The sequence below is a fragment of the Elephantulus edwardii genome, unplaced genomic scaffold (genome assembly GCF_000299155.1).
Source record: "Elephantulus edwardii isolate Elephantulus edwardi_28Jun2011 unplaced genomic scaffold, EleEdw1.0 scaffold00343, whole genome shotgun sequence".
Classification (NCBI taxonomy): domain Eukaryota; kingdom Metazoa; phylum Chordata; class Mammalia; order Macroscelidea; family Macroscelididae; genus Elephantulus; species Elephantulus edwardii.
The window spans coordinates 1653990-1680282 of record NW_006400093.1 but is presented as its reverse complement, the minus strand read 5'-3'; the positions used below and the strand labels follow the sequence as shown (position 1 = coordinate 1680282).

General features: G+C 39.4%; 1 protein-coding gene across 1 annotated transcript in view; it reads left to right on the top strand.

The window, feature by feature from the left end:
* LOC102869973 (monocarboxylate transporter 8-like) overlaps positions 1 to 21799 on the top strand; it is a 498665-nt gene extending 476866 nt beyond the window's left edge. Inside the window, exons 3-7 of the mRNA XM_006901775.1 lie at positions 9834 to 9978; positions 15125 to 15575; positions 16644 to 16787; positions 18827 to 19055; positions 21576 to 21799. Coding sequence (XP_006901837.1) covers positions 9834 to 9978; positions 15125 to 15575; positions 16644 to 16787; positions 18827 to 19055; positions 21576 to 21799 — 1193 coding nt within the window. The remainder of the gene's footprint in view (positions 1 to 9833; positions 9979 to 15124; positions 15576 to 16643; positions 16788 to 18826; positions 19056 to 21575) is intronic.
* The last annotated feature ends 4494 nt before the right edge of the window (positions 21800 to 26293 follow it).

Sequence of the window (26293 nt, the reverse complement as noted above, 5' to 3'; positions counted from 1 at the left end):
GGACGAGAGAGAAAGAGAGAGCAAACCAGCCAGTGAACCCTGGTGTCATAGCCCATAATTTATTAGGCTGCCAAATTGAAGTTTTGCAGCAATTTGAAGCTAGTCACTCCTGAGAACAAAGATGAGCGGCCTTGTCTCAAATATTTAGAGTCTCAAAACCCAATGGAGGATCACTATGAATTGGAACCCACTGGAACCCATGACAATGTGTTTGGATATATATTTGATCTCTACTCTCCTGCTACTCCAGAGACAAAGGGAGACATTAAACTCCAAGAGAAAAGATCCATGAAAGTAGAGCTCCTGGTCTCACACCATTCAGCCATTTCATATATGAAGGAGTTCTACAGAGTTTGAGTTAGGGGACTGTTTCAAGGTGAAATTGCTACAGGGCTGCGGTGCAGAACAGAGAGAACCTCAAAGACTTTAGGAAAGGCAAATTTTCCTTGAAAGGAATTACAATGGAGTGAGTATCTCACTCACCACATTTAAATTGACAACTAACTAGTAACATTCTTTATAATATTCTTGCCTTTATGCAAGAACCAACAACAACTTTTGCAGATATAATAGAAAACACCAGTTATCAAGAAAAACTTCACATAATGTCAAGAAAGCAACAGGTAACTTCATACACCATGAAAAACAATTTAAGCCTTCTCCAAAAATAAGAGAGAATATCAGAGACTTCATGAATACCCCAGAGTCAAGAAAACAGATGATATATGTTGATATGGAGACCTTTGAACAGCTACAAATAAAAGTACAAATAATGCAAGAAATAGTGGAAGCCACAGATAAAGGGAATAGCCTAGAGGTAGAGAACTAGAAAAAATATGTTTATGAAGAGTTATATAAAAAGCCACAAAAAAAAGCCACAGAAGAAGTTGCAAATTATGGAAGAAACAATGGAAACCAGCAAGAAAGCAAATGCTCCAGAGACACGGGGCCAGGAAAAACATATTGATGAGGAAGAATTTGCACAAATGTGGAAGAAAATGCAAAAAAAAATATGGAAGAAAGAATTGACTAAAATAAAAGGTACATGAACTTAAAAAATCATCACAAAATAGAAAGGATACTGCAACCACAGTGCTAGAAATAACAGAAGGGTATGAAAATGCAATCCAGAACATTAAGACTGAAATAACAGAAGAGTCCAACATGTAAGAAGGACAAAAAAGTAGAACAGATGAGATAGATGAGAGTCAGTGAGCTGAAAGACAAGAACCTCAATGGAAACATACTAGAAGAAAAATCAGAAATGAGACATAATGAAAATAAATAAAATACTAGAATTATGTGGGATGACATCAAAAGGAGTAACAGACATATGATTGGAATTTTAGAATATGAGAGGGATAGAGAAATCACCAAGAAAGTTGTGGAAGAGTTACTAGAAGAAAACTTCCCAAGTATTATGAAGAATGAGGAAATTCACATTCAGGAAGCTCAGCGAACTCTAAATAGACTAGAACCAAAAAGGAAAACATCAAGATATTTCATAGACAAATTCTTCAAAATAAAAGATAAGGATAGAGTATTGAAAACAGTACGAGAAAAACAGGGAGTCATCTACAAAGGAAAAGCCATTGGATTAAGTTCTGATTTTTCAGCAGAAACCATGTGAGCATGAAGACAATGAGTTGACATATAGAGAAAGTTGAAGGAAAACAACTGCCAACCCGGGATCCTGTACCCAACAAAGTTCTCCATAAAATATGAATGAGGAATCACATCCTTTGCAGAAAAGAAAGAACTGAAGGAATTTGTAAAAATAAGACCAAACCAACAAGACCTTGTAAGGGAAGTCCTACACACAGAGACACCAAAGAAAACTGGATGGACCACAGTAACAAGAAACAACTGAAAAAGAAACACAGCAAAATGGTAACAATAAAACCTGGTCTATCAATAGTCACACTTAATGTGAATGAACCAATCAAGAGAAAAAAGAGTAGCAGAATGGATAAAAAAGCAAAGCCCATCAATATGTTGTCTACAAGAGACACATATAATAAATGAAGAGAGACTCAGAATCAAAGGCTGGAAAAAATATATCGAGCAAACTGTATCCACAAAAAGTTGGAGTTGAAGGGCCCTATATATGTTATGTCAAGAGGACATAACATTGGTCAACATCTATGCACCAAATGATAGATCTGCTAAATACACAAAACAACTGTTAAGAGAACTGAAGAAAGAAAGAGACAGTACCATAATAGTGGTAGGAGACAACACACCACTCTCGCCAAAAGATAGGTCAACTCAAAAGAAACTTAACAAAGATGCAGAATAATTAAATTACGCATTCAGCCAACTTGACCTTGTGGGTGTATTTTCAAACACTGCAACCAACTAAAACTAAATCGACTTTCTTCTCAAGTGCACATGGTATGTTCTCCAGAATTTATCACATATTAGGGCACAAAGCAAGCCTTAACAAATTAAAAAAACATTGAAATAATGCAAAATGTCTTCTGAGACCACAATGCCATAAAACTAGAAATTGGCCACTTCAAGGTGGCCATCAACAACCTTGACCATCGATATGCCCACCTGCTGATTCCATTCACCCTCTGGCAGGAGGTTCTTTTGAAGGGCATTGACATGTCCAACTCTTCTGTCTTCCTCTTTCATTGTCTAACTTTCACATGCTTATATAGCAATTGCAAATATCATTACTTCAGTCAGGTACATCTTAGCCTTTAAACTGACATTCTTTCCCTTTAGCACTGTAAAGAGGTTCTTGACAGCATATTTGCCCAATGAAACATGTCTTCTTCTTCTTTTTTTTTTTATGGAACGCTTCACAAATTTGCATGTCATCCTTGCGCAGAGGCCATGCTAATCTTCTCTTTATTGTTCCAATTTTAGTATATGTGCTACGGAAGCATGAAACATGTCTTTTTGATCTCTTGACTGCTGCTACTTTGAGTTTATTGTGAATCCAAATAAAGTTAAGTCTTTGCCAACTTCAAAATTTTCTACATTTATCATGATGTTTGATAATCTGTTTTGAGGATTTTGTTTTCTTTATGTTCAAGTGTAATCCATACTGAAAGCTATAATTCATTACTAAGTGCTTCAATTCCTCTTGACTTTCAAGCAAGCAAGATTGTGACATCTACATAACAGGGTATTAATGACTCTTCCTCTGATCCTGGTGTTATATCCTTCCTCAGAGAGCACAGCTTCTGAAATTATTTGCTCAATATAGAGATTGTAAAAGGATACCACCCTGATACATACATTTCCTAATCTAACACCACTGAATATTTCATTGTTCTGTTTGATTGTCCGCCTTTTGCATAGAATCCACACAACCACAATTAATTGTTCTGGAATTCCCATTCTTCCCAATGTTACTAATAATTTGTTACCATTTACACAGTTAAAAGCCTTTACATAGTCAATAAAACATAGATAAACATATTTTGGATATTCTTTGCTTTCAAGTATCAATCTGATATAACTTCTTGTTACATGTCCTCTTTGAAATCTGGTTTAAGTTTCTAGAAGTTCCCTGTCAATGTATCACCGCAACCATTCTTGGATCATCTTTATCAAAACTTTACTTATATATGATAATTTCTGCATTCTGCTAGATCCACTTGTATTTGAAATGGGCTAGCTTCTATATTTCTTGGCATAGAGGAGTGAACATTTCCAGTGTTACAACAATTTTATAAAACATCTTCTTTGTTATTCTCTCAGTTCTTTAAGCTTTGGCGTTTTTGCTAAAGCCTTCAGTGCATCTAGGACTTCTTCATTGCTGCTGTTTCTAGATAACACGATGCCCTCTGAAATGGTTAAACGTTGAGAAATTCTTTTTGGTACAGTGATTTTATATTCTTTGCATCTTCTTTTTACATTTTCTGCATTATTAAAAATATTTACAATAGAATCCTTCAATATTGCAACTTAAGGCCTGAATTTTTCCTTCAGTTCAGCTTGAGAAATTCCAAGCATGCTATTTCCTTTTGATTTCTAACTCCAGGTCTTCACACTTTTATTTCCTTTGTTTTCTCAAGCCTTCTTTGAAATTTTCTATTCAGTCCCTTTCTTTTACTTTATCATTTTGACTACTCATGTTCAGAGAAAATTTTAGCATCTCTGCTTAGATTCATGTTGGTCCTTCCCTCTTCCCCTTTCCCGTCTTTTAAGTAGTCCTTTTCTTTCTTCATGCGTAATATCCTTGGCATAGTTCCATACTTTGTCTAGTCTCTGATAGTTAATATCCAAATCTATTCTTGACACAGGATCTAATTTCTGGCTGATAGAGTCAAGGTGATACTTTGACTCTCATGACTTTGTCTTAATTTTCTTCAGATTCAATTGCATGAGGTATTTGCTGCAGGTCAAGGACTATGTTCTTCAATATGGATTGAAGAAGCGCAAAATCAAGAAAACAAAGATTCTCACCACTGGGCCAATTGTCAGCTTCATGAGAGAAAGGAGATTGAGATTGCAAATAACTTCCGTTTGCTCGGTTCCACAATCAACACTCTTAGCACCAGCAGTCAAGAAATCAGACGACAAATTGCACTGGGAAAGTCTTCTGTCAGGGGCCTTTCTAGAGTACTAAAGAACAACCATGTCAGTAAGGAGACTAAGGTGCACCTGATCCAGGCCATGGTCTTCACAATTACTTGCTATGCATCAGAGAGCTGGACAATAACTAAGGATGATAGAAAAATGATCGGTGTCTTGGAGTTGTGGTACTAGAGAAGAGTGTTGCAAAAAAACATACTGTGGACTACCAGAACAAACAGATCTGTCCTGGAAAGGATTAAACCAGGCTATTCCCTGGAGGCAAAGATTTTGAAGCTCCATCTCACATATTTTGGGCACATGGCTAGGAGGAACATCCCTTGGAGAGGGATATCATGCTTGGAAAAGTGGGGGGACAGCACAGGAGAGAAAGACCCAGGATGAGCTGGATTTTCCCTGGAGAAATGAAAACAAGTCTGTCAGAGATGATGAGATTGGCTCAGGATAGGGCAGGTTTCAGAGCTAATGTACATAGGGTCACTATGAGTTACAGGTGACTCAATGGCACATTAACAACAACAGCATGAGCATTTGATGGTCTGTTTCACAGTTGGCCCCTGGCCTTATGCTGACTGATGAGACTGAGTTTATCTGCCATCTCTTTCTACAGATGTAGTGGATTTAATTCCTCTGTATTGCATCAGGCAAGTCTGTGTGTATAGTTACAGTTCATGTTGAAAAAGGGTATTTGCAATGAACAAGTCATTGGTTTTGCAAAATTCTATCATGTGCTCTCCAGTTGTATTTCTGTCACCAAAGCCATATTTTCCAATGTATAACTTTACACATAGGCTTCACCTGATGGACTGCACAGGAATCAGATTTACTATATCTGTGGAAAGAATCATTGAATAAGCTCAATATTAGGAGTAAGAACCAGGCCAGGTGCTGACTGTGGAACTGATTACCAACTCAGCTATAGGCATTAGAAGCAGGAGTGGTTCCTGAGCAAACAACTGTAACAATACCCTTGATTGAGCATACCATGTTTAAGCATGTTCCATCAACACTGTTGAACTAGCATGTACATGTGTCTGTAAGTGAAAAAGGGTTGCTGACTTGAAGAGCAGGGGGTCATGAGGACCCTCATCTTGACTTGTCCTCCTTTGGGGACTAATATTGAGTGAAGAGACCAGTTGGTGTGGAATACATGAAGAGTATGCAAAAATTCCCAAGGTTCTGATAGGACAGATTGTACCTTCACTTAATTTTGCAGAAGTAGAGCTAATGGTGAACCTTACTGTCCTGCATAGTGGTGTTGTACCTATGTAAGCCTATTCAACATGAACAAGAATAGACTAAAGGAAAACCATTTGCCAGACTAGTACTGCTACCTGCAATTTAGTCTGGCACAGTAGCTGAACCTGATGTTCCTTACCAAGGTGGAAAATTTTGGGTAAAAATAAATGACAAATGGGAAGGGGGGGAAGGAGAAATAATAGCTGATGGTAAAGGAATGAATAAATGGATCATGCAGGGAGGGAACTTTAACATTATGTTAATACCTCGAGAGAGACTCATAAAAAGGAAGTAACTTTCTCCAGCTAAACGTCAGAGACCAAAAAAGCAAAGCCAACATATAATTAATGTTTTAAGATTAAATGTGTTAAATTTTATGTGTTTGTGTGGATGTATATGATGAATACTGAGGTTTCTTCTATGTTGTAATATTAAGATATATTGTAAAAATGAATACTGGATGTTAGGAAGATAGATGATATTGTGTTTAGAGGAAGTATACAAATCTGCTTTCAGATAGTGCTGAGTAGATAAACTAAAAAGGGATAATTTGTCCTGGACAAATGTTTGTTTGAAGTACTAGAACTAGAGGATATGAGGCTTAGACAGGGGAAAATTAAACACACACAGTACTCTGAGGAGATTTAAATTTGAATTTATTTGTAGATTCACTTTGGAATTTTCATTGAAAATATTTACATTTGGAGGCATGCAGCAATGAAGAGACAGGCTGTGTTTGAGCATGTTCCATCAACACTGTTGACCTAGCATGCACATGTATCTATAAGTGAAAAAGGGTTGCTGACTTGAAGAGTAGGGCGTCAAGAGGACCCTCATCTTGACTTGGCCTCCTTTGGGGGCTAATATTGAGCGAAGAGACCAGTTGGTGTGGAATACATGAAGAACAATATCCTCCTGAGTTTGCTACTGATGTCCACTTGGACCTAGCTGCTGATGACTGGAGATGAGTTGACCAGAAGCCAAGCAGATGAAGATATTTCATGCTGTGAGCTGGTATTGATTGCTGCAACTTGATGTCTTGCTCTTGACTGGATTTTACCTTATGGGTGCAGATATTAAACATTCTAAGTGAATCAGAAGATTCTACAAAGAAAGGAGCATGCTTGTTTCTTCAGAATGCTGCTTTAATTGTTGGTGGTGGTGGTTGGTGCCATCAAGTGGAGTAGCTACTCTATGAACAATAGGTCTGAACCCTATTCTATCCTGTGTCATCCTCACATTTCCTGACACACTAGACCTCAGGGCTGTAGTCACCATGTCAATCCATCTGGTCGAGGGTCTTCCTCTCCTTCACTGACCCTCTACCTTTCCAAACATCATGTCTCTCTCCAAAGAATAGTCCTTCCTAGCAACATGCCATAAGTATGTGAGGTGAAGCCTCATCATTAATATCACATGCAAGCAAAATACTGCTGATGATCACTTAAAAACTGCTGAAACAGTACATAGATAGGGAAGTACCAGAAGTTCAAGCAGGATTTAGAAGGCGTTGTAGAAAGAATACCAGAAGAATGTCTATGTGTTCTTTGTACACTATGTAAAGGCATCTGACTGTGTGAATAATAACAAGTTGTGGTTGACACTGAGAAGAATGGGAGTCCTAGAGCACTTAATTATGCTCATGTGAAACCTATACCTAGACCAGGAGGATGTTGTGTGAACAGAGCAAGAGAACACTACAAGGTTACCGAAGGGAATGTGTCAGGGTTGTATTCTCTCTCTGTATGTATTCAATCTGTATGCTGAGCAAATTATTCAAGAACCTGGACTCTTTGAAGAGGAATGTGGCATCAGGATTGGAGGGAGACTCATCAATAACCTGCATTATGCAGATGATACAACCTTGCTTGCTGAAAGTGAGGTGGACTTGAAGCACTTGTTGAAGAAGATCAAGGAATACAGCCTTCAATATGGTTGCATCTCAGTGTCAAGAAAACAAAGATTCTTACCTCTGGACCAATAGGCAACATCATAATGGGTGGAGAAGAGACTGAAACTGGTAGCAACTTCATCTTACTTGGATTCACAATTAACATCATTTGTACCAGCAGTCAGGAAATAAGGAGACATTTTGCACTGGCAAAGTCTGCAATTCGGGATCTCTCCAAATTATTGAGGAGTAATGGTGTCAGTTTGAGGACTAAAGTGTGTCTGATTCAGGCCATGGTCTTTCTGATCACTTGCTGTGCATCTGAGAGCTGGACAATGAAGAGGAATGACAGAAGAATTTATACATTTGAGCTGTGGTGTTGGCGAAGGGTACTGAACATCCCATGGACATCCAGAAGAACAAACAAATATGTCTTGGATAGGGTGCAACCGGAATGCTCATTGGAGGCAGGATAAAGAGGCTTCACCGCACATACTTACGGCACGTTGCTAGGAGGGACTATTCCCTGGAAAGGGACATGATGCTTGGAATGGTGGAAGGTTGGCAAAAGAAAGAAGACCCTCAACCAGTTGGACTGAAAACTGTGACTGCTGCAATGGGCTCTAATGTATCATGTAGTGTGAAGATGGCACAGGATAGGACAGGGTTCAGATCTGTTGTTCATAGGGTCACTATGAGTGATATGTGACCCAACAGCACCTAATAATAAAGAGAAGTGAATCTGAACGCAAGTTCTTTATATTTCTGGACCACATTTTCTCATCAGCAAGATGGTGATGGAATAGTTCCTTTGTTTTAGTTCATCTTGGTTTAGATGCTTTAACAGATAGTCTTCACAAATTCAGTGGTTCAATAAGGGTCTTTACCATGTAACATCTAGAGTAGGGGGTTCCAGATTGACAGCAAAGAATTTTTTTCCATGTATGACCCAGACAGAATTGATGGCAGTTCTGCCGATATCAATACATGGCTTCCAAGGACACTTTACAATTGTAGCTTAACAGGATGATAGAAACGTCATGGATTTTTTTTAATAGTCCAGACTTGGAATGTTTCTTTTTCTCTGGACCAATAGGCAATATCATGATATATATAGAAAAGATTGAAGTTGTCAATAATTTTATTTTCCTAAGATTCACATTCAAAACTCACAGTAACAGCATTCACAAAATCAAAAGATGGGTTGCATGGGAGAAAATCTGCTATCAAGGACTTCTCCAAAGTGTTAAAGGGCAAGGATGTCAGTTTAAAATGGAAAAAGTGTGCCTGATCCAAGTCATAGTCTTTTCATTTACATCTTATGCATCTGAAAGATGGACAGAGAATTACTTATGTCTTTAACTGTAATATTAGAGAAGAGTACTGAATATCACATAGACAAAAGAACAAACAAGTCTGTCTTGGAGGAAGTACATGCAGGGTGCTCCTTAGATGCAATGATGGGGAAACTTCTCACATACTTTAGATATATTGTCAGGAGAGGCCAGTCCTTGAAAATAGATATCTGGCTAGGAAAGTTGGAAGATCAAAGAAAAAGATGAAGACCCTCAGTAAGATGGGTTGACACAGAGACTGTAACAATGAGTTCAAATATATCAGAGAACGTGAAGATGGTGCAGGATAGGTTTCCTGTGAGTTGACTCAGTGGCACCTGATGATAAACAATGAGACTTGGAATTGTTGTACATCCCTTTTACCCACATTCTACTGGTCAGAATTCAGCTATATGGGTATACTAAACTTCTGAAATGGGGAGAAATATATTGCATCTGTATGCTGGGTTGTAGATTTTTTTAAAAAGTTATTTTGGTGCCTAGCTAATTTGTTTTTACAATTTGCTTTGCTCAGCAACATAAAGCAGGCTTCTTAGATAGAATAAATAATCTCTAAAGACCTCTCAGCTCTAAAATTATAAATGTGTTCATGTACTACGCTCTTGGTTTTCACATAGTCTTGTTTCAGGAAGTTTGAAAGTTGCTTAACCTTTCTGACCTTTAGAGATCAGCTAACCTAGCCATTCAGTCCAATGCAATGTTTCAGGTGAAAAGTCAAAGAAAAATTGACATACTAACCATATTATTAGGCACCACATTAAACTAAGGTGTCTTTGTGCTTCTTGTCTCCACAGCATGGGTAGGAGCCCTCGCAATGGGCATGATCTTCTTCTGTTCTCCCATTGTGAGTATATTCACTGACCGTTTGGGCTGCCGAATCACAGCAACTGCAGGGGCTGCTGTTGCTTTTATTGGCCTCCATACCAGCTCCTTCACCAGGTAAGACTAAGTAAGTATTGCTGACCACTTCCTCAAGGATAAGGGTTGGCTTCTTTCTGGACTTCAGGTAGAGACATTCTTCTCATTGCTGATCTCCCTTGGTTCTCAAAGTCCCTGGTCCAGGATTCATTGTCCAATGGGACTAATCTATCTAGGGTATTTAACAAAATTTTTTAGAAGATACAAGCATTGCAAAGTCTTAGAAAAACTCCAAACCTTGAAATTCATACAACCGAGTCCAAGTCCAATTTTTCCCACTGAGTGGTTCAGACCACGAACTGGTGTATATTTCTTAAGTTTCAATACTTTCTATTTCCAATCAGGCTATCTGAAGACATATAGCAGATCTCTGTCAGAGATCTCATGAAAGTCTTGAAAGAGTAATGTCAGTTTAGAGACTAAGGTGCACCTATTTCAAGACACAGTTTTTTCAGTCACCTGATATGCATCTGACAGCTGAACAATGAACAAGAATGATAGGAGAAGATTTGATGTATTTGAATTGTGGTGTTGGACAAAAGTGTTCAATATTCCATGAACTGACAGATATGCATTGGAGAAAGTGCAGCTGTAGTGTTCCTTAGAGGCAAGGATTGTGAAACTTCATCTCACATGTTTTAGACATGTTGTTCAGAGAGGCTATTCTTTGGAAAGGGACATCATCCTTGGAAAGGTGAAGGGTCAGTGAAGGAGAAGAAGATACTCAAGGAGATGGAGTGATACAGTATTTGTGGCAATAGATTCAAATGTGATGATAAGATGATAAGGATGAAACAGGATCGGATGGAGTTCAATCTATTGTTCATAGGGTCATTGTGAATCATATTCGATTCAATGGAACTTAATAACAATTTCCATTCAGCCTGGAGACATAAGAATAGGCACAGTGACATGCCTAGAATGAAAGTAGAGCCAATTTGTCAGATATTTTATTTTTGAGCTTGACAATCCAGAGAAGCACTATGCTCATCTTTAGACCTAAGATTGTGAATGTTAAATGTATTCTACCGCAGCTGGGTCCCTTGAGGATGAGTCCACTTTCTCTATGACTTGAGTATTTTCAGTCACCCTGTTTAAGTCTCAGCAGAGCTTGGATGGACCTACAATTATATCTTGACCCTATCCTGTACAGTTAGTACAGAGGAGGGAAAAATCCATGTCTGGAACTTGCTCAGCTCTCCCAGAAAGGCAGCTCAAAACCTTTTCAGGTGATCTCTAGTGATTAACTTTATTTTCCCTCTGCAAAGCTGGAATCTCTTTTCTTATAGGGAGGAGCTAGGTCTCAGAAGTGGCTCTAGTAGTCCCATCACTACCAAGAAGAGGCCTGTTTCGTGTGGCTAAGCAGATCAAAATGTAAATTAATTAGTAATATAACTATTTCATTTCCCATCCAATTCACATTGCTTCCACAACAGAAGAAGGAACTGTGATGTATTTTCCCCTGACTCCTTGTTAAAGCATAGTATTGTTGTTGTTGTAATTAGGTGCTGACAAGTTCAGTACAGCTCATAGAAACTCTGTGAATGACAGATCTGAATCCTGTCCTATCCCGTGCCATACTCATCATTTCTGATATACTCAAGCCCATTGCAGCAGTCATTGTATCAATCCATCTAGTTGAGGGTCTTCCTCTCTTTTAATGAACTTCCACCTTTCCAAGCATGATATCCCTCTCCAAGAAATATCCTCTCCTAACAATGTGCCCAAAGTATGTAAGATGAACCTTGGTTATCTTTGTCTCCAAGGAGCACTCTGGCTGTATTTTCTCCAAGACAAATATGTTTGTTCTTTTGGCAGCCCATGAGCTATTCCGTACCCCAGCACCACAACTCAAAGGTGCCAATTCTTCTGTCATCCAGCTCTAAGATACATAGCAAGTGACTGAAAAGACAATGGCCTGAATCACGCACACCTTAGTCCTCAAACTGAGGCCACTGTCTCCCAGTAATTTGTAGAGATTCCTGACTGTAGACTTTCCCAATGCAATAAGTCTCCTGATCTCCTGATTGCTGGCATCAAGGACATTGATTGTGGATCCAAGAAAGATTAAATAATTGACAGTTTCAATCTTTTCTCCATCTATTGCCTATTGGTACAGTTGTGAGAATTTTTTCTTGACATTGAGATGTGATCCATATTGAGGCTCTATTCTTTGATCTTCTGCAGCAAGTGTTTCAAATGATCCTCAATTTCAGTAAGCAAGGTTGTATCATCTGCATAATGCACGTTATTGATGAGTCTTCCTCTAATCCTGATGCCACATTCTTCTTTATGCCATCCAGCTTCTTTAATAATTTGCTTTACAAAGATCTCACAATATGGACTGCGTAGGAGTCAGCTTGACTACATATGTGCAAGGAATTATTAGAGTAACTCAATATCAGCAGTCAAAACAAGGCCAGGTGCTGGCTGTGGAACAGACCATCAATTACTCATGTGCAAGTTCAAATTTAGGCTGAAGAAAATTTTTAAAAGTCCACAAGAGCCAAAATATGACCTTGAGTTTATCCCACCTGAATTAAAAAATTATCCTAAGTATAGCTTTATACATTGGACACTAATGATCAACAACCAGACAAGTTGTGGGATGATATCAAGGAACTCATCCATGAAGAGATAAAAAGTCATTACAAAGAGACAAAAGAAAGATTAAAAAAATTGATAGATGTCAAGAGACTCTGAAAATAGCACTACAGCACTGAGAAGCCAAAACAAAGGGAAGAGATGTTGGAGTAAAAGAGCTGAACAAGATTTCAAAAGGCGGCTCAAGAAGACATAGCAAAGTATTATAACAGAATGTGCAAAGAGTTGGAGTTGGGAAATCAAAAGGGAAGAATTTGCTCAGCAATTCTCAAGCTCAAACAACTGAAAAACAAATTCAAGTCTCAAGTTGCAATACTGAGAGACTCTATGAACAAAATCTTGAATAATCTAGGAACCATTAAAAGGTGGAGAGAATACACAGACTACTGTACCAAAAAGAATTGGCTGATACTGGAATATTTCAGGAAGTGCCATATGACCAAGACTCAATGGTGATGAAGGAGTAAGTTCAAGCTGCACTGAAGGCATTGGAAAAAAATAAGACCCTAGGAACTGATGGTATACTAATTGACATGTTTCAACTATCAGATGTAGCCCCGGGTGTGCTTACCAGTCTTTGTCAGGACATTTGGAAGATAGCTACCTGGTCAACTGACTAGAAGAGATCCATATTTGTTTCCATTCCCAAGAAAGGTGATCCAACAAAATGTGGAAATCATTGAACAGTATCATTAGTGCATACAAAATATTGCTAAAGATCATCCAAAAATGGCTAGAACAGCACACTGACAGAGAATTTCCAGAAGTTCAGGCTGGGATTAGAGAGGAGATGGCACCAAAGATAACATCATTGATGTCAGATGGGTCTTGGCTGAAAGCAGAGAATACCAGTAGAATGTCTGCTTACACTTTCTTGACTATGCAGAAGTATTTTATTGTGTTTATATAACAAACTATGACTAACATGGACAAGAATTATAATCTCAGAATACTTAATTGTGCATATATGAAATCTTTACCTAGATCAAGAGGTTATTTTCTGAACAGAGCAAGGGAACACTAAAATCAGGAAGGTGTGCACCAGGGTGTATCCTTGCCATTACTTAGGCATACTAGAATAGGCATCCTGTTTCTTCAGCCCCTTGCTTATTCCTCATCCCCTTTGCTCTTTCTATAATAGAATATTCATAGACAAAAAGTTTTCTGGATGACTTCACATGTGGTATAAAAGTGTTTCTGTCTGTGCCTAGTGCTCCTAGTCATGCTTTCAGTTGTCTGAGACAAGGTTCTAAGTTACTTTAGAAGATACAAAATATAGCAGGCTAGGATAGTGAGGCTTTGGCAAGCCCAACTCAGAAGCCTTCTGTCCTTGAGCCCAGGTAGTAATAGGATCCACCACGCAGCATCCATAATTAAATATAGTGTTTTGTCCTGACTGGACCCCTTCCCAAAGTTCTAATTCCTCTCCTTTAAACAAGGAACACATCCCAGGTTAATTCCAAAGAGTATATAATGGGAATAAGCTCCAAACAAACTGACAGAAGAGCAATTGCTTTATGGGTTCCAAGTAGAGATAATTCTTTTGAAACCAAAGCCTTTGCTAATGCCCATTTAATGCAAGCAGAAGGAGAATAGTGATAAGAAGTGTCTTAGAAACATGAATTTTAGAACTACAGAATCTTTGTAGCTTAGACTCAAACTTTTGTAATGAGAACTTAGTCTATTCATGGGGACGAACTACCTTACCATGGAGTGTATTAGATAATTAGATAAAGTACATTGCAAAACATGTGGAGGCATCAAAAAGAAGGCAGGATTCTTCATTAGGTTAGACCAATATTTTCTGAAGGCAGAGGAATGATCAAGTTGACATTTTTATGGCCATATCAAGGTCTAAGAATTTTAAGCTAAAGCTGTCTTATTTGGATAGGATGGCAACATTGTGGAGCTAATCAACACCATGTCCAGCGACAGAGGCAGGGATGTGGACGTTGATTCAACATCATGATCCTCAGGAAATCTCTTAGAAGACCATCAGCCATTTCTCTGAAACATTTATAGCCCTGAGTACGGAGAAAAACAGTGTAGAGTCCTATGGAGGGTCTCTATCTTCCGGGATCTTGGATATTTGCAAACAAATATTGTTACTTTTTTAATTGTTACTTTTAATATAGTTGTAGTTACCAGCCTATTGGTGGATAATGGCTGTGACTATGGCTTATCTAAGTCTATGGGAACAGTTGAAATGAGGCTATTCATTCCAAGGCACTGACTTTCTGTAGCCCCTCATTATTGCATAGGCTGGTTCTGTTTTCTTTTGTAGAATTTTCCTTGACAATGTATACTTAAGAGTCACACAGACCTAGATTCAAATTCATGTTTGTTGCTTCTTGACTATGTGACCTGAGAGAAATATATTACCCCTCCAAGTCTCTGCTTCCTCTTTTGCAAAATGGAGGTCAGAAGGCTCTGTTCCTTGTCTTCTTTGAGAATTAGTGACGGGGCTGCGAATTAAAGGTGGGGGAATGGAGGTCTAAAGGGAGAAGGGTAAGTCACTTGCTGGTCAGGCTGTTGAGAATAGCTCTTGATGTTTCCCCTACAGCTCACTAAGCCTGCGTTACTTCACCTATGGGATTCTTTTTGGTTGTGGCTGTTCCTTCGCCTTTCAGCCATCCCTCGTCATCCTCGGCCACTATTTCCAACGCCGCCTGGGTCTGGCCAATGGTGTGGTGTCTGCTGGGAGTAGCATCTTCTCCATGTCTTTCCCCTTCCTCATAAATATGCTGGGGGACAAGATCAAGCTGGCCCAAACCTTCCAGGTGCTGAGTACCTTTATGTTTGTTCTCATGATGCTTTCACTCACCTACCGGCCCCTTCTGCCCAGCTCCCAGGACACCCCAAACAAGAGGGGTGTCCGCACCCTACGCCAGTACTTCCTGGTTCAGCTCAGGAAGTACTTCAACATGAGAGTGTTCCGTCAACGTACCTACCGCATCTGGGCCTTCGGGATTGCTGCTGCAGCACTTGGCTACTTCATTCCCTATGTACACCTGGTGAGGAATATGAGAGTGGCCCCACCTTACCTAGCCCTAGGGAGCTGCCCTTGATCTGCTTGGAGTCTAGAGGATGGGGGTGGGGGTGCAGGATATTGAAAAAGTCTACCTGAACATTTTATAAGACAAAACGGTGGTTGAAGAGACCCAGGGAGGGGAAAGGTACAGGCAGAGGGAGAATCTTCATGGGAAATGGAAGGAGTTCCTCAAGGGAAGAATAATGGGCTGTAGCTTCCCTTGATAAATCTAGATTATTTTTTATTTTTTTTAAATTTTTTTATTATTATTTGTGTGTGTATCGTTGAATCAGATCCAACTGGTACAGGAGGAGATTGCCTCTCCTTCTCCAATGGAGCCTTTGGGATTGTAGTACAGCTTTTTGCCACTAGGCCACCAGAGCTACATAGATTTTTTAAATTTTTTTTTTAAGAGGAAACAAACATTGTCCGGATGCAGAGGACTGGCCAAGATGACCCAAGGACAAGGTTCCCTAAGGTCTTTATGGTCAGGTGATTTTACTTAGGAAATAACTTAGAGCTTCATAATATGTAGTAATCAATTAAATGTTCTCTAAAAATCTTGCAGAAAAGAATAACTTAGCACATTCAAAACTTAGGTGGCCAAAGAACCTTTAGTGATATCCTAATTGTTCTCTAGAAACACTATGTTTATCAGAACACGCTTTTATAAGAGTTGCCTGGAAATTGGTGGATCCTTCTCCCTTGCTATTGTACCAGACTGTCTGTTCTGGGTAAGATATTAAGGAGATTATAAAAGAAAAAAAAATCCTTGGATTTTCTTATTTGTTATTACTGTGGTTCTGCCCAGGCTTAGAAATATCCTATTTATTTTAGTTGTTGCTCAGAGCCCTGAATCTAGGCAACCAATAGAGGCCTATGCAGCCTTTTGGGCTGTTGGAAGCAGCCAGATGAATTATCCTGGATTTAAAGTTACAGGGGAGAGAGTTCTTGCCCTGGTGTGGGAAAGTAAGAAGAAGGTTCTGGCTATGCCAACAATTAATCAGTAGCTTCTTTTCCTCCTCTTGTCCTTGGGTGATATGCTTTTCAGATGAAATATGTGGAAGAAGAATTCTCAGAAATCAAGGAGACCTGGGTGCTCCTGGTGTGTATTGGGGCTACCTCAGGCATTGGGCGTCTTGTGTCAGGACGCATCAGCGACTCCATTCCTGGACTTAAGAAGATCTATTTGCAGGTGAGTGTGAAGATATTGTCTACTTTGGGGATGAACAGCCTGCCACAGAAGCTAGGTCATCCCCAGTCTTTAGGATAGCATGGTAGGACATGCAAATACTATGCCCTTGGTCCCAGTTCTGACACCAACTTGTCATGACACACGGGAAAGTAAAATTTTTTTAGCCACATTCTCCCTACTTTCAAATGAAGATGACTATCCTTGTTCTGCACTTCACTGAAATGGAGTGATAATTCAATGAGAGAAATGTGTATGTATGAGACCTCTTAAAAACTAGTTACTGTCAGATCAGTTCTGACTCAATAGAAATCCCATGTGTTTCAGAGAATAACTAGCTCCATATGGCTTTAATAGCTGTGACTAGGCCTTTCAGATGGCCAGGCCTTTCTTCTGAGACATCTTTGGGTATGTTCAAACTATAAGTTTTTCAGTTATCAGTCCATAGTTTAGCCACCCAAGGACTCCAGATCCACTCTTGGAACATTTTACGTATTATGTCAAGAGGAGGTAAACATTGTCCGGATGCAGAGCACTGGCCTAGATGCCCCAAGGATATGGTTTCTTAAGCCTCATTTGGGGCTAGTTCTTGAGCCCTGATTCAGTTTCAAGAAAGAATTTCAATTTCATAACCTTGGGAGAGTCTTCTGGAACATGTTAAGAAACAACTAGATATAATAGGTAGTAATTAGAGCCAATTAAAATTAGTTAATGGGGCCTTTGTGTTGTGCAATGTTATTAACTCTTAATTGCCATAATGGATTTGGCTGATAGGTGGGTCTGATTTCTGACTCGTGATTGTATGGTACAAATCTGCTAGAGGAGAAGCTGGGGGGAGTCTCCGTTTTTATTCATACTTTCTGCCTAACTACCCCAAAAGAGCCTGGGTAAAGTTCAAAGGTAAAAAAAAAAAAAAGTTCAAAAAAGAGACTTCATTTCAATTGGCATGGCCAGTACATTTCTTCTCCTAAGAACCTAACAAACTCACTACCAGAAACAACACAGTGAATTTTAAAGCATGGATCAACCTTGATCCTTCCATGTATGCCTGGATAAATCAGCCTGCATCTGCAAAACAGTGGAAAATCCTTGGGCCTTGATAACAGACAGAATCTTATTTCTGTCCCTGTGAAGACCTGGCTCTATTGTCTGCTTCAGGTTAGTGGGGAATGGAGTGGACAATCCTGATCTTCAGTCTGGCTCACAAATAAGGATGTAAATAAACTTAATTAAAAAATAGGTGTGTTTCCAGTAACCATTCCTTCTATGTAGATAGGAAGGACAGCCTATGGAAAGACATTTTCTCTGTTTTCAAAACATTTTGTGCTCGAAGAGATTCTAGTGACTTTTCAATGTCCCTGGGCTGTCTTTGGGCTTCCTAAACCACTTTCCTAGTGGCCTGATACTCCTGAAAGTCCCATTTGCTGTTCTCTCAGGATAACCCACCAAACCCAGAGTTTCCCAGAGCTATAAGAAGCCTAGGTAAACCTCCCTAGTGTCTCCTTATTGCAAAGTTTTTTTCTAAAATCTGATTCCCCACAAAACTGAGTACTGGTACCTTCCTTCTTTCTCAAAGCTTTCCATTCCAACTCCTATTTATTCATCTTTCAAGACATCTTAGCTCTCTCTGCCCTTCCTCCTCCAATCCTTTACTTGGATCTAAGAACAGTAACATGGTTTAATCTCAGAGTAGATACCTGGGGCAGTCAAATACAGAATCAGAAAGCAGATACACCCTTTTTCTCAGGGTCCAGAACAAAGACAAATTTCTTCAGGCCAGGTATACATATCTGTTCCCACTGTTTTTAATTTTATCCTGATATCATCACAGTTAAACTGGAACTCTCTCAAAGAATTTTTTTTTTATCCATCAGTGCAAAATTTGGAAGGTGCCTGAGTCACCATTTAGTTCAACTGCTTTCCTTATTGATATACTCCCACTCTATCTTACAGATGATAAAAATGAGGCCTGATGAAGATGTTATTTGCTATGTGATCTTGACTGACTAGCACAGCATGACCTCAGGTCTTTGCTCCCCCAGGTCATCTCTTTTCTGCTTTTGGGTCTGATGTCCATGATGATTCCTCTCTGCCAAGGCTTCGGGGGCCTCATCGTTGTCTGCCTTTTCCTGGGCCTATGCGATGGCTTCTTCATCACCATCATGGCGCCCATCGCCTTTGAGCTAGTGGGCCCAATGCAGGCCTCACAGGCCATTGGCTACCTTCTGGGCATGATGGCCCTGCCGATGATTGCTGGGCCCCCCATTGCAGGTGAGGCTGATATTCCAGGGAAGGCATATGTGGGGGAATCCCATTTTCTTTGTGCTCTGTTGCTGTTGTGTACCATCGAGTTGGAATTGACATATAGTTGGTCTTTTCAGTGGGTTTTCAGAGGCTGAAATTGCATGGGAAGAGATTGCCTATCCTTCTCCTGCAGAGCAGCTGGCAGATTCGAACTGTTGGCCTTCAGGATTGCACCACAGATTCTTATCTCTAGGCCATCAGAGTCTGTCTGAGGCCTTTTTCTTTGTTTAAGTATCCTTGTAAGAGTGCATAAAACTTTATCACTACTTATGGAAAAGGCTATACACATATACAATACACATATGTATATACAATATACATACATGGACTCATTTTGGGGAGAGTTTTCTGTGGGTGTATATCTATTTCAATGAGATTTTACTGTAGACAGCATGGTTGCTCTACAGGCAAATGAATAATTGCAAGACAGACGGGTAGGAAGAGAAAAGGTAGCCATGGTTTTATTAAGATTTAGAAATATTCCCCTCTTCTACTGGCTTATGAATTGGGTTTGCAGATGAAATTTTATTAAGGTCAGCTCTAGAACTGTTGTTATTGTTGAGTACCATTGAGTCAAAACTAACCAATAACTGGCCCTCCAGTTAATTGCATGAGAGGAGACTGTCCATCCTTTTCCCACAGAGCAGCTGATGGTTTCGAACCATGTGCCTTTGGGATTACAGTGCAGTTTCTTACCACTAGGCCACTAGAGCTCCCTAGCTCTTGATGAGTTATTCTCACCTCCATTAAATGTCAGGCAAAGTGGTGGTTTGGCATTTTTAAGTAATGCCAGTTTCTTCCTATACTGTCCCAAAAGAGCACTGTTGGTACCCCAGGAGAAAACAAGAAACAAGGAGGGAAAGCAATGAAAAGGGAACTTCATTTATTTTCCATGAAATTTGTTGCAAACACTGATTCGTGGTCTAGTCTTTCCTCAGTTGGGCTAACTCTAACAAATACTGTGTAATGTCCTGTGAATGCACTGACAATGTTTTATGATAATGGCAAGAGCATTCCTTTGGGCCCCTTAAGCAATAGTTACAGTGTTCATTGTGGAAAGGAAATGTCCACCTGTCTTTGAACCCAACAGTGTCCTAGAATTCACATCTCTATTCTGCTTACTTCATAAGCAGCTCAAGGGCCTTCTTGCCCTTCTTGACCAATATCTCTGTGTTTATCTTCCCTCTGAGGTGCTCCACTAGAGCAGGAGTGACTTAAATCACTTTACAAGCACATCTATGGGCTTAGGGGAACCCAGCAGAGCCAAAGATATTTGTAAAATAAGTAAAAATTTGTAAAAAAGGAAAGTTCTATTTCCAAACAAATCATATTTACATATAAAGGTTAGAAAAGTCTTTTCAAGGGGATGAAATTTAATCAATAAAAGCTAACTTTTCTAGAGCCCTTTTAAACTCGATTCTCTCTTAACTACATACTGTAGTGTGACTAGAAGTTATCTGTAACTTTTTGAACATCACAATTGGCAAAAATTTGCAGTTTCATTGTTGTTATTAGATGCCGTCGAGTCTTGTACGACTCACAGCGACCCTATGAACAAAAGATCTGAACCCTGTCCTATCCTGTACCATCCTCACACTTCCTGACACACAGAGCCCATTGCAGCAGTCACTATGTCAACCCACCTGGTTGAAGGTCTTTCTCTCCTTAGCCAACTGTCCACCCTTCCCAGCATCATGAATTGCTTAGGTTGGTGTTGTCTGGAGAGAACATTATTCTAAGTGGTACAGCACTTGTCTTTCAGCTTGCTGTACTGAGATAACCTGGGGTTTCTGTGATTTTTAAATCTGTGTCACTGGTGTGTCAAATGCCATAAAAAAAATGTCCCATGGTGGACAGGTTTTGTTGGAACTCCCTGATTAAGATAGACTAGGAAGCAGGATGGGCCACCTACTTTCTAAATTACAGGTCTTTGAAAACCCTGTGAACACTAAATAGAGAGGATAGTTAACAGTTAGTGTAGTGATAAGGTCCAGATTGGAAGTCAGTTAACATGAGGAAAACAGTAACAAATATTGTTTAACAATTGGAACAGAGTGTACATAGCTTGAATGTTAGAAAATTGGAAATTATTAAAATGAAATGAATATTTCATTAGCTCCCTTTATATGAGCAAGAAGCTGTGCTGTCAACTCAAAGACAGGCAGTTCAAATCTACCAACTGCTCCATGGAAGAGAGATGGGCAGTCTAATTCTGTGCAACTTATAACCTGCAACAACCCAGTGAAGGGCCAGTGATGATGTGGTTCCAATGGGACAGCATGTAACAACAATTAACCACAAGGAGTCACTTGCTGTTGTAATAGAGGTTTTATTTCTTCCTTCTAGGATTGTTTGAGTTGAGAAGGCTTTCAAGTCAGGAAAGTCAATATTCTCTGGAGGGACATTGTAAGGCCTCATAAAAGACAGAGAGCACATTTGGGAAGTAAGACAAAGCTAAGTTTGACTTGTCTCTCTTTACTGTTACAGGCCTTCTCCGCAACTGTTTTGGAGACTACCATGTGGCCTTCTACTTTGCCGGAGTACCTCCTGTTATTGGGGCTGTAATCCTTTTCTTCGTCCCTCTGATGCACCAAAAGATGTTCAAGAAAGAGCAGAGGGACTCCAGCAAGGATAAAATGTTGGCTTCTGACCTGGACCCCAACAGGGAGTTTCTGCCGGGCTCCCCCACCCCTGAAGAGCCTATCGAATAGCTCATTGTTGCCATTAAGTGCTCTTCTCCATTCCTTCCCTTTAACCCTGCTCTGCTCAGCATCCGCATTTTTTGCCACCAACACAATTGTTCCCAAACCTGTGCACATACCATAAAACTTTAAGTATTCCAATTTTATTAAACAAATTTTCCCCATGAATGCCTTTAAACTTTCCAGGGCTCTATCCTGCCCAGAATATAGGGAATCTTGGGACCACTCCTTAGCCTATGGAATTTCCTCATGTATTTTCTAACCCCTGGGGTCTTCAAAGAAGGGGATAGGACCTCCTGGCCTATTAGTCACCTACTAAAAGTAATTCCTGAAGGTGCTATTATGTCCCTAGAAGCATAGTAGAGAGATTCAAGGCTCTGTGTTCTAAGGAGTTTTTTTTTTTCATCTGTCTTTAGGAGTTGTTGGCAAGGGGTAAGGTGCTGGGGACGCAAAATGACAGTCTTCTATAGCTGTGGGTGCCACTATTTCTCTTTTTTACATAAATAATTTTTAAATTTTAATGAAAGTTTACAGAAAACTTGGATTTCCATTCATTCATTGTTGCACATTTTCCTCCCTAACCCCACCCCCAGTTCACTTTTTTTTTAAAAAAAAATTCATTCACTATTGCACAGTTTCCTCTCTCTCCCCCTGCCCAGTCCACTTTGCTATGCATTTCTTATTCTGGATTGTTGTCATACAAATAATGCCTAATCATATATTCCCTTTAAAAAGTTATTTTCCTCATCTGTTCCAATGCAGTGTTCATTATTTATCGCCTCTTTTTTCATTTCCCCCAATCCCCCATGTCAGTCCTGCTCTACAACAGCAATGCCACTATTTTACCAATATAAAATATCCTTATGATACAGTCGGTTAATAGTCTACTTCCTTCTTTTCTTCCTCTACCTATTTCTTTTCATGACTTTTTTGACAGATAGGTATTTAGAGAAAGGGGAGCTTAAGCTAATTTGCTTCACCATGGCTGAATACACTCCTGGAACTCATATCAAACCCACTCATCTCAGACTGAACCACATCTCATTTTTTTTTTTTACCTCAAGCTGATAGAATCAGAGACTGGAAAAGTAGAATATAATACTGGGAAGGCACCATAACCAGCTTAGAGTTCTACTCACCAACTTCATATATTTCCCAGGCTATTACATTAACCTGGAAGTTCTCCCTTTTTACCCACATTTCAAAATGTAAAGAAACTCCTTTCATTTCAGCAGGCAGAAGAGGATGATTGTATGGTAGGGGAGAGGCAGTAGTTATTGACATAGTGAAGGACTAAATATTCCACTCTTCATTATTCATGACATATCAATATTTCCACTAGGGTCAAGTCACAGAAGGGATTGTTATAAGACAAAAATAATTCTCAATTTTGATCCCAAAAGGGTACAGGCAGCAGCTGTAGAGAGTTGGACAATTTCTTTTAGAAAAGATAAGTCATCCTTCCTTTATCCTCCAGTGTCTCCTTAGTACTGGACACGCTAGGCATCAAAAGTACCAAAAAAAATTGACTCTAGAATATCTTGATCACTCTGAAGCAGGTATCAGCTATTTCTCCATGCTTAGGTTTGGGCAACAATCTTACTGAAAATCATTCACAGCACCACTGTCTAAAGGTAGAGAGTACTTCCATAATGCATACAATTTATACATTTAAGCTCATTAGGAAGTCAGCTTCTCTTTGATTCTTTGTGTTTCCTTCTCCATTCTCTGATCCACTGTCGTGTTCCTATCATCTCACCTTTCATCATCTTTTTGCTAGACATTCATGGCTGTCACCAGGAACCAACAGTGACTTGCTACACAAGCCATGGCCATGCTGGAACCATGGAGGGTGAATTTGTTCTTTAGGAGCTCAAGAGGACAATGGTTCATCACACTTCTGTTGTTTTCTATTATAAACAGACAGTTGTGACATGGTTGGCCACTGATTGTTTCATTCAAGGCCAAAATCCCAAGATCCCTTTATTGCTTCCAGCCTAGCCACTTATCAGGTCCTCAGAGGAAAACTCACTAGTTCTTGGCTCTGTGGATGAAAGAGGACCCAATTATCCTGTCAGCTCAAACAACAGTGGAGCAGGAGAAGCTGGGTTACTGAAGTCCTGTAACTTCCAAGAAAGATAATTAAAAATCCTAGAGCAGCGAAGTCCCTGCTTCCATTTCTCCTTGCCATGTCTCCATTATGTGACATGAAAGAGGTTCCTCTGGGTGTCCTTTACTGCTCATTGTACAGAGAGCTCTAAAGAATCAGACTACCACTGACTTTTCTCTACATGAAAGACAGATAGTCACAGGCCACAGATCTGCCTATTCAGATATCAAATAGTGTGCGGTATCAGTTTACTTCTTCCACAGGTGTACATACGGGCTTGTGTGCTTTATGAGAATGCTGGTTGGCAAAAGCAGCACATTATTAATATTTAGGATAGAAGACAATCTTATGAACTACAATTAGATCTAGAAGAATGAACAAAACTTGGGAGCTTAAGACCTGGGACATTTAAATCCTCAAGTGGTTTGGAACAAAATAAACTCATCTGAAAATCCATTTTTTTTTATATACATGGTCTGTAAGGGTGAAAGAATGTTTTTGTTTGGTTGGGTTCCCCCCCCCACCTTTTCATTAGTTTCTTTAAAAAATTCTGATTTGAACAAATTCTTTACATTTCCCTCACCCCTCCAACCCATCAAATTGTACAACCCAATGATTAATCTCCTCTTCCCCCTGTACATCCACATCCCTCTGCTTCCAGTCTCTCCCACCCCTCCTGGATCCTTATACTCATTCTTCAATAACAGTCTTATATAATATTTATCCTTATGGGACTGAGTTAAGGGGTGCAAGAATCTTAATCTGGTTAACAGCAGAAAGTTTGGCATCAAGACTGAAATATCACATAAAATCAAATCTCTACCAGGGTTTATGATCTTTGTGAGAACAGGAACTAATATGCCTATGCCAACAGAGTTGAACAGGCTAATCAGAATTGGATTTTTTTGGGGGGAACTCTGAAATGCATTACCAAAAAAAGCAATCAACTTGTTACAAACATGACATGTTGAAAATTGTCAAAAATCTTAGAAATAGTAAAGTACAACTCCCTTTTCTCTAGCTTATATTATTGGTGAGGAACTGAAGAATCTAATGTAACTAGGTCACATAGCCAGGCAATGAAAGAACCTAGAATTGAAGGTGATGCAAATGAGAGACATATAAGAATGACAAAGCTGGAAGTAACCCTTACCCAGTTTCTTTTTTTAGTTTAAGTGGGGAAACTTGGGCCCAGAGAGAGGAAGGGACTGTCATAAGTATATACAGTTTATCAGTTAAAGAGTAGGTTTAGACTTGATCTCAAAGACTTGATTGCCAATTCAAGTCAAACCTTTCATTTTATAGACAAGGAAACCAGCTCAAGGAGAGAATTTTGACTTCTCCTTCATTCAACAACCATGTTGTTGTTGTTACGTATTGTCAAGTTGGAACTGACCTCATAGCTAGCAGGTTTTCATACACAATAAATCACAGGGGAGAAGACAGACCATCGTTCTCTTGTGAAGCAGCTAGTGGATTTGAACGGCGTGTTTTTGGAATGGCAGAGCTCTTTACCACTAAGCTATCAGAGCTCCAAAAAACTATGCAGTAAGCCAATTTCCAAAAGGTCGTTAACCTTAAGTACTAGCCTTAAGTAAAACATGAAAGCTGATCAAAATCTGACTTTTAACACACTCAACTGACATGTTTCTTTTCCCAAGCACAGATCTTCACGCAGTTGGGCTTGAAGAACTGGTCTTCCCTACTGCCCTTCTAAACCAAGAAGTACAAATGAAGTCTATCTTCATAAGGCCATATATTGGGTGGGAAGGGAGATTACCATCTAGCTTTTGGTAACTGTCATTTCTTCCCCCATTCAGTGGCATCAAAAGCTCCTTTTGGTTCCTTCCATTGAGCTCCCTCTAATAGTAACCAGGAACAGTTTTGGTATTTGCTAGATCTCATAAACTCCATTAGAATTTAAAGACTTCAGAAATAAAAAGAATAAAGATAGAGAACGCAAACAGAAGAACACAAGAAGAAATCACACTATATTAATTTAGACACCCTTTCCTCCTTTGGGAATCAGACATCAATTATGTACTGATTCAGGTATCAAAATTTGGTCCTCTCTGAAAGAGGACAGGGATCATCAAACATTGGGACAGAGAACATAGCATTTCCCTTCCCTTCTTTCACTAACATTGGCCTCTCTGAAGTCAGATCTCACCAGAAGAGCTCCACTGTTGTCAACATTGGGCTTGCTGAGGAGATATTCAAACCTAGAGTTGCTGTAATGAAGGATGCTTTGGGCAGAATATTAAATGCTTCAGGAAGTATTAAAAGAAGATGGAAAGAATATACTGAGCCATTATATAGAAAGGAATTGGCAGATACAGAGGAATTTAAAGAAATAACATATGAGCAAGAGCCTATGGTGATGAAGGAAGAAG